The sequence below is a fragment of the Papaver somniferum genome, chromosome 6 (genome assembly GCF_003573695.1).
Source record: "Papaver somniferum cultivar HN1 chromosome 6, ASM357369v1, whole genome shotgun sequence".
Classification (NCBI taxonomy): Eukaryota; Viridiplantae; Streptophyta; class Magnoliopsida; order Ranunculales; family Papaveraceae; genus Papaver; species Papaver somniferum.
Window position 1 is genome coordinate 97154472 of NC_039363.1, and position 9796 is coordinate 97164267.

The following is a 9796-nucleotide window of genomic DNA, read 5'->3' on the forward strand; positions in this document are numbered from 1 at the left end:
CATGCTTTAATCGAGAATCGATTATCTGGCCAAATTTGATCGATCCCAACCACCACAATTTCTTCTTATATCCATATCACATATACCCATTAAGTTTCAGCGATTTAATCTCCTTATAACACCTTCAAAAATCGATTGGAAAATCTACCAGTGTATAAAGAAAATTTCCTGCCAAAATTTATTTTTGAATTTGAGAAGAAGGGTGCCCCTTAACCAGAGCTGGGGTGCGAATAGAAATTGGGGTGGAAATAGTAATTTTCCTGGGTTCCTCAAGTGCATTTCTGGGGTGCTTCCGGTGCATTTCTGCGGTGCCTTTAGTACTTTGTCCTGGGGTGTAAAACACTACTTTTCGAGCGCATTTCGCCGCAAGGACTTATTTTTCCAAAAACATCTACAAAACATAAAATAACACAATAAGTATTTAATCGAGTCTAACAATACAGAACATTGAGAACAAAATAGACACATAAATGCGTCTATCAAAAGTTACCATGTACACCACTAACTTTTTCGTTTGGCAACCTGTACGAATAAAACCTAATACAACCACACGTAGGTCAATTGTAAAGACCCATGAAGAAGATTATACATAATTTTTTATTTCAATTTCACAATCAATATGTACAGACCAAAGGTTCGTGTACCTGATTGTATAGAAGAGTTCTTGGACGATGAAGATTTGATTAATTTTTTTGTTTGATTTCGAGGAGAATAACAGAGAAAGAAGTTGTTGAATTAAGTTTGTTTTAATTTTTGAATTAATTGTAATTTTAGGTAATGAGATTGATTAAAGGGTAAATCTGACTTCTAATATTAATTAAGTCTCTCTCTAGTCACTTTTAGGGTATTAGTATCATATATGAAGCCTCCAAATCCCAAAGATTTGCCCCAATAATAAGATTCTTATCTCTAGCCTGCAGGGTCATTTTTTTCTTATATAGGAAAGATGAATATATTGACTAGAAAATATAGTACAAAAGATTTACAAATTCATTGTTATCAAAAACATTGGGACTAATGCTAGATTTCTGAATTTTTTGTTGCAGTTTAGGAGACATATGCTGAAGACTTTTTATTCTTGCTTCTTTAGCTATGTGGTCCACTGCTGAATTGTACTTTCGATTATAAACTTTATCTGAGCTTGATGAAGATCTTTCGAAATTGTTTTGGTTTCCTGCAAAGTATTTTCAGCCGTCCAAAAGAAATCCGTACTTACCTTGTTGATATTGTCTGTCAAATCTTTGCAATATGTGACTATTGAAACGCTTGACAAGATATTCTCTTTTAACCATGTACAACCTTTAGCAAGGATTTTGATTTTGCATGAAAAGTCGAAGATGTCTTCTTCAATCCCGCTGAAATGTGCATGAAAGTCCCGTTATCCGTTGAGTAAAGAATATAAGCGTATCCCATTTAAAGATCTTCTTTTTTAAAGGAAGCATCGATAAAAATTATCCACTTCAAAAAGAAATAAAAAATAAATAAAAATTATTCAATATGTGTTTAGGTATGACCATTTGATTCTGACTGAAGTCTTTTTTCTGCTGTCAATTCCCTCTCGAATAATTTTTGGGGGATGGAGCGCAAAAATCTATTGATCTGGTCAATCAATTTAATTGGATCGTTACTGAGCCTGCAGGGACCTAGATCCACCCATTTTAAGACCTAGTTAGTCAATGGTGATGGTCCAATGTAAAGTTTGGCGGGGAAATTCCCAAATTCCCGCCTCGAACAAAATGTAGTTACTAAAGAGAGACCTAAAGCTATAACTAGAAGACTCAGAAGAGGAAGAGATAAAAAAGAGATGAGTGAAGGAGAAGAGAAGGAAAATCAGTACTGGTTATTGAAAACAGAACCAGGAGAATAGTCGTGGGAAGATCAAAGAGCAAATGAAGGAATATCAAAATGGGACGGAGTGAAAAATAAACAGGCACAAAAGTATATGAAATCAATGAAATTAGGTGATTTATGTTTCTTTTATCATTCAGGTAATAAATCCCGTAGAATTGTTGGTGCTGTAACTGTAATGAAAGAATGGTATTTTACTGATGATGATGAAAAAGAAGGAGCTGTAGATGTTAAAGAAGTTGGGGAGATGAACAGACCTGTTGATTTAAAAGAGATGAAAGGTGAAATTGGATTGAAAGGGTTTGTGTTGTTTAAGCAACCTAGGTTATCTGTTGTTCCTGTTCCTAAGAATATCCGGGATAAACTTTGTGAAATGGGGGGTGGGTTCAACAAGGAAGATGAAGAGGAAGAAGAAGCGGCTGTGTACATAAGTTAGATCTTGGGATTATGTTTTTGTTTTAATTTGTCATATTTTAGGGCTTTGATTAAATTTCTCCCAATTTCTTTCGATCAACGTTTTTTTTTTTTTTTTTAAATTCAATCAAAGTTTAATACCCTCACCACAAACCCAAACTGACGAAAACCCCGTCTGGGATTATAAATCAAATAGGCACCACCACACTACTAGGGTTACACAGTAGTCACGGGGTCTTTGAAGAGAAAACCAGAAGGAAATCCTTGTGGAGAAGAAGAAGTCAATGATGAACAAAAGAAACAGAAATCTCTAATTGGCGAAGAAGATGATTCAGCAGCAGCAGCTTGTATTCATGAGGTATCGTATCCTGAAGGATATACGCCTTCTCATCTTCCTCGTCCTTCATATAATAACAAACCAGCAAAGGAGTATCCGTTTAGTCTTGATCCATTTCAATCAGAAGCGATTAAATGCTTAGAGCATGGAGAATCAGTGATGCTGTCAGCTCATACTTCAGCTGGTAAAACTGTTGTAGCTCTGTATGCAATTGCCATGTCTTTGAGAGATAAACAGCATGTTATCTATACTTCTCCAATTAAAGCACTTAGTAATCAAAAGTATAGAGAATTCAAACAAGAATTTTCTGATGTTGGGCTAATGACTGGAGATGTGACCATTGATCCTAATGCTTCTTGCTTGGTGAGTTTTTTTTCTTCACATATTCTTTTTAATTTTATTGTTCAAAGTTAGGGTGTTAAAAATTGATTTTGCTATTTGTATTGGAAATTCTTAGGTTATGACAACTGAGATTTGGCGTAGTATGCAATTATAAGGGATCAGAAATTATGAGGGAAGTGGCATGGGTCATATTTGACGAAGTACATTATATGAGAGATAGAGAAAGAGGTGTTGTTTGCGAAGGGAGTATTATAATGGCACCCAAGAATTCACGCTTTGTGTTTCTGTCCGCAACTGTGCCTAATGCCAAGGAGTTTGCGGATTGGGTTGCAAAGGTTCATCGACAACCATGTCATGTTATTTACACAGATTATCGTCCTACACCACTTCAGCATTATGTATTTCCTTCTGGAGGGGAGGGTTTATACTTGGTTAGTTGGTTGTGGATGACAAGGGTAAATTTTGGGAAGATAGCTTTCAGAAAGCCTTGAATGCAATTAGCCCTGATGGTGAAGGAGATAATAAAAAGAAGAGGAATGGGATATGGCAGAAAGAGTTAGTGGCATGTAAATCAGGAGCAGAGAGTGATATCTTAAAGTTGGTGAAGATGATAAAAAAACGCCAGTATGATCCTGCTATAATTTTCAGTTTTGGCAAAAGGGAGTGTGAATCTCTCGCTATGATGGTAAGTTTGCTATTTGCTTTCATATCTCTCATATTAATGTACTTACTCGGTGCTTCCAGCAGCAAGATGACTGGTTCAATCTAGTTGTGCTTGTGCTACTGCAGCTTAAGTTACTCCTGGCCATTTTTGTTTAGTTTTTTATTTCTATGTATGTCCTCATGGGATCTTTTCTTTTTGTGTTTCTGTTGGGTACTTTAGATGGCAAAGATGGACCTGAGTACCGATGTTGAGAAAGCGAATGTAAAAGAGATTTTCCGGAACACTATGGACTTACTCTCGGTAAGGCACTTTTTTATCTCCGTTATATCTCTTATTCCGAGTTGAAATAAAATCTTCTGAATGTATAGTTTTTGGATCTACACTTTGAAAGGCCTCTCTTGCTTGAGTTGGCATCAAACGTTACTCATCCTGTTTTCTCTTTTTCATAGCACACAATTCACATATATATGCGCCTGTTCCAATTTATTGTCACCTTTTCAGAGCTGAACCAGTGGCTCTAGTGGATGCCATGCTATCAAAATAAAGTTTATTGAGCTAATGGTTGTTAATGACTCAAAAATTTACTGGCTATTGTGGTTGACAAGAGATATTTTAAATATGATGGCATTTAATGGGAAATCAACTGAGTATCAGTGCTTAGCTTATTAGTAAAGAGGACTTCAATATGATGGTCCTTTTTCTTTTTTATATATGATAAAACTATTCAAAATCTGTGTTCCCGTAATCTGTTAAATGTGATCTTATCCATTTTTTAAAACCTGTACGCATCAATGATCTCCGTTTTTCTGGCTATTTACAGGTCTCAAACATGTTATCTTTGTTGAAGGGGGAATAGGTGTGCATCATTCTGGCTTGCTACCTATATTGAAAGAAGTAATAGAGATACTCTTTCAAGAAGGTCTGATCAAGGTTGGGAATAATCATGTAATCTGTATTCTCTAGGAGCCTACTAGTAGTCCATAATTTATATTGTGTCTAGTATCACTATGTCTGATCTGATTAAACTATAAAAGACACATAAAAATGTTAAACCATTTAAAATGCCTAGTATATATACCTTCGATAGTTGTCCCCAAAAGGATGGCTTCAGTTTCCCTTCTCTTAAACATGTTACTGTTTTTCGTCATTCATCCGTCCTTGTTTAGTTAAGGATATGTTGTTCTTGTCTGAATGTTACTCATGAAGGTAGCTTGACCCGATTTTTTCACTTCAATAATAGTCTATTTTGTTTGATCAGTTGTATTTTTGAGGCAAGCTTCCGTTCAGTTGTCAAGCACAACATGATTTAACTTCTTAAAAATTCCCTTATCATTAGGATCATTCATACTTGATAGCTACAGGTAGTGATGCCTAAGGGTTGCAGTGTGGCAATTTACCTATCACGTATATTTTCTCTAGTTTTTTTTTTCATTTAACCATGTAGACTTCTGTTGCTGATGGTTGGAATATTTTTTGTTTGTAGTGTTTGTTTGCTACAGAGACATTCAGCATAGGGCTAAACATGCCTGCAAAAACTGTGGTATTCACAAATGTGCGGAAGTTTGATGGGGATAAGTTTAGATGGATATCAGGTGGAGAGTATATACAGATGAGTGGTCGTGCTGGCCGTCGAGGAATCGATGAGCGCGGGATATGTATACTCATGGTTGATGAGAAGCTAGAACCATCTACAGCAAAAATGATGCTGAGGGGAAGTGCAGATTGTTTGAACAGGTATATCATCTAAACTGTTGTTGTCAATGTTACTTTCTTGGTTCTGTAGTTCTACTTCAACCTCCCAAAAAGTTTGTTACTACCTTCCAGTGGCTCACAATTATCAGGTTGTGCCTTGATTTATCACAATTTGGAACTACTTTAGTCTTACATCTTCACACGTTTTGTAATGTACAGTGCCTTCCATCTCAGTTACAATGTGCTTTTGAATCAAATGCGGCGTGAAGATACCAACCCTGATGATCTGCTTAAAAATTCATTTTATCAATTTCAGTCTGACCGCGCCATTCCTGATCTTAAGGTCAGTGACTTCAGTCTAGTTTCGTAAGTGGTTATCATTTTTCGTTAGGCATAAGAGTTGCTTTAATGTTGCCGAGGTTCTTCTTTTTGCAGAGCCAAGCGGAAAAACTAAAAGAAGAGAAAGATTCACTTATGATCGAAGAAGAAGAGAGTTTGATGAATTACTACAATCTTTTAGAGCAGAAACAAAAGCTGAAGAAGGATATTAATGATATCGTTTTCTGTCCAAAATACTGTTTACCCTTTTTAGAGTCTGGCAGACTGATTAGTGTCCAATGTACAAGAGGTGATAATGACCCATCTTTCTCTATTGAGGACCAAGTTACCTGGGGAGTGATAATCAACTTTGAAAGGGTGAGAGGGCTTTCTAAAGGTAAGAAAGTGCTCATACGCTTTTTGCCTCCGATATAAACTTTCTATATTACATGTTAACAAGTGAATTTCTTGATTTGCCCTTCCAGATGATTCTAGGAGGAAGCCTGAGGATGCAAACTACAATGTAGATGTTCTTACAAAATGTGTTGTTAGCAAGTATGAAAATGGGAAAAAATCTATAAAGATCGTGCCATTGAAAGATCAGGGAGAGCCAGTTGTGGTTTCTGTGCCTCTATCCCAGGCAAAGTTCCCTATCGTACAATTTTTTTATTTTTTATTTGGTGTTTCCCAGTCATTTTCTATGACAAAGAATATAATCAGCAACAGGATTTCATAAATATAAATATCAGAAGATTTGCTTATGCACAGGCGTAGTTCCGGGATTCTTAATTTCCAATTGTAAATTCTTATCTTGTTCATTTCATCTTGCAGATTGATGCGCTTAGCAGTCAATATGTGGACGACGTACCAGAAGCCGTTGGCAGCTCGAGAAAATACTTTCAAGATGGCCTTTGAACGTGTTGACAAAGATGCCGAAGGATCTCTCCTCCTGGATCCTGTGGAGGATATGAAGGTAAAAACATCCTGATTTGCACCCTCGATCGTTTTTCATCTAATTTAGCTATCATACTATGCAGGTCCAGCATAAATATTACAACAAGTTCGTTTCTCGGATGGAGACGCTAGAGAGCCAATTGAGCAAGCATGAAGTTGCAAATCTCCGCTTATTAAAGAAAAGTTAAAAGCCTTACGGTTGAAGAAAGAATTGGAAGCAAAGATCACGCTAATCAGGAATAATGTGAGTTCTTCTAAAGCACTGGCTTTTAAAGATGAACTCAAGGCACGGATGCGAGTTCTTCGGAATCTGAAGTAAGGATACTTCTCTACCTTCTACTAGCATTGGTACATTAAGGGAAGTTCATTAAGGTAGTTTTACTTTCATTGACGGCTTCTTAACTAGATGTTAAGTAGCCATGTCCACGGGTATTAACTAGCAGAAACCTACTATTTAAGCATTGAACTTGTTCATACTTGGCAAAGCGAAATGATCATCCTGATGGTTATTTGAGCTTCTATATCACCCGCATTCATATCTTTCACTTTAGTAAAATATTGATGTAAAAACATCCTGATTTGCACCCTCGATCGTTTTTCATCTAATTTAGCTATCATACTATGCAGTTCCAGCATAAATATTACAACAAGTTCGTTTCTCGGATGGAGACGCTAGAGAGCCAATTGAGCAAGCATGAAGTTGCAAATCTCCGCTTATTAAAGAAAAGTTAAAAGCCTTACGGTTGAAGAAAGAATTGGAAGCAAAGATCACGCTAATCAGGAATAATGTGAGTTCTTCTAAAGCACTGGCTTTTAAAGATGAACTCAAGGCACGGATGCGAGTTCTTCGGAATCTGAAGTAAGGATACTTCTCTACCTTCTACTAGCATTGGTACATTAAGGGAAGTTCATTAAGGTAGTTTTACTTTCATTGACGGCTTCTTAACTAGATGTTAAGTAGCCATGTCCACGGGTATTAACTAGCAGAAACCTACTATTTAAGCATTGAACTTGTTCATACTTGGCAAAGCGAAATGATCATCCTGATGGTTATTTGAGCTTCTATATCACCCGCATTCATATCTTTCACTTTAGTAAAATATTGATGTAAAAAATGTCTCAGTACTTTTGTAAGCTTATTAACTTTCTGTTGATGATCCTTGCTGATCGAGTTTCATTTTTGTTCTTTATCATTAACGTACTTGGAACTGCTGAAGTAAACCGTACAGCATTTAATATGTATTCCAGCGTAAATTCTCTGCAAGAGATATTTAAGGTGATACCTTTTTGCAGGTATGTCACAAGAGCTGGTGTTGTGGAGTTGAAGGGGAAGGTTGCCTGTGAGATCACCAGTGCTGATGAGCTGACACTGACAGAGCTCATGTTTAAGGGTGTGTTCAACAGAGTTACTGTTGAGGAGATGATTTCTCTGCTATTGTGTTTTGTGTGGCAGGAAAAACTTCAGAATGCCCGGAAACCAAGGGAAGGGCTCGCCCTGCTGTTTACTGAGCTGCAAGAGACAGCAAGAACTGTTGCCAACGTTCAGCTTAATTGCAAGGTACGCATGGAACTGATACCCCTCATTTTCTTTTGATCATATACCTTAAATCAAGTGGTAATTAATGAAAATTCTAACGAGGGAGCGTTCTAATCGCCAGCTTATATCACATGTGTCTCTTGTCTATGTGAAAGATCATTTACTTAGCTTTATAAAGTTTGTGCAGTTGCATTATTCAATTTCTAGACGAGATTCTGATAAATGTTGCTATATTGTTCTCTTTTTACAACAGGTCCCTATTGACATAGAAGGTTTTGTGAATTCCTTCAGACCCGATATTATGGAGGTTGTATATGCATGGGCAAAAGGGTCTAAATTCTATGTAATAATGGAAATCGCACAGGTTTTTGAGATCAGAGCAATCAGGAGACTGGAGGAAGTTCTTCAGCAGCTAACAAAGGCAGCAAAGTCCGTGGGTGATACCCAGCTCGAAGCCAAGTTTCAAGAAGCTGTTACCAAGATTAAAAGAGACATTGTCTTTGCAGCGTCTTTGTATTTGTAAATTGTCTAAAAAATGCCATAAAGTACTTTGTGAATCCTTATGCAGTGGATCAGAAGAAAATATTTATGCAGTCTCACAATGCTAGTAAATCTCTATAGTCTTTGAATGAAGCACCCTCAAGCTATGTTGTGAAAGGCGAATTAGGCGCTTGCTTAGGCGCAAAAAATGCGAACAAATTTTTTTTCCTGGGCGCCCTCGCCTAGCGCCTAACACAACATAGCCCTCAAGCCTAAAGCTTATCAAACATTTCGATCTGGCAGGACAACTGACGCACGTGCACATTTGCTTTCACAACAACAACTCATTCATCTCTAGGAGAGACTAGGACCCTAGGCTAGGTCCACACTTTCAAGACCTATGGTCAAGGTCCAACTAAAATTTGGCGGGGAAATACCCAAATTCCCGCTTGATTCCTTGAAAACCTTAGGGCTAAGGCTAAAAGGTTTATATACTGAGAAGAGGAAGAGATAAATCTTGAGCAGCTTGAAAACTAAAATCAATACCCAAAGAGTAAGAGATGAGTGAAGGAGAAGAAGAAAAGCAGTACTGGTTACTGAAAACAGAACCAGGAGAATGGTCGTGGGAAGATCAAAGAGCAAACGAAGGAATATCAAAGTGGGATGGAGTAAAAAATAAACAAGCTCAAAAGTATATGAAATCGATGAAATTAGGAGATCTTTGTTTCTTTTATCATTCAGGTAATAAATCTCGTAGAATTGTTGGTGTTGTATCTGTAATCAAAGAATGGTATTTTACTGATGATGATGAGAAGGAAGGAGCTGTAGATGTTAAAGAAGTTGGTGAGATGAATAGACCTGTTGATTTGAAAGAGATGAAAGGTGAAGATGGGTTGAAAGGGTTTGTGTTGTTTAGACAACCTAGGTTATCAGTTGTTCCTGTTCCTAAGAATATTTGGGATAAACTTTGTGAAATTGGGGGTGGGTTCACCAAAGAAGATGAAGGAGAGGGAGGTGTTGTTCTAGATAAGTTGGATGATTAGATCATCTTGGGATCTTGGATTATATTTTGGTTTTTAATTGTCATATTTTAGGGATTAGATTATCTTGCAAACATATTTGATTTATCCCAATTTCTGTGTTTCTTAATTTACAGCTTGTATATTACTTCCTACTAGGTGAATGGTTTTCTTTTCATCAAAAAGTTAGA

At 36.9% G+C, this 9796-nt stretch overlaps 1 protein-coding gene and 1 pseudogene across 1 annotated transcript; both read left to right on the forward strand.

The window, feature by feature from the left end:
* Positions 1 to 1951: 1951 nt before the first annotated feature.
* LOC113291164 lies at positions 1952 to 8705 on the forward strand (annotated as a pseudogene).
* A 433-nt stretch (positions 8706 to 9138) lies between these two features.
* Positions 9139 to 9796, forward strand: LOC113285938 (thymocyte nuclear protein 1-like). Its single transcript, XM_026534673.1, has one exon. It carries the CDS (start codon positions 9147 to 9149, stop codon positions 9627 to 9629), a length of 483 nt encoding a protein of 160 aa, XP_026390458.1. The 5' UTR covers positions 9139 to 9146; the 3' UTR covers positions 9630 to 9796.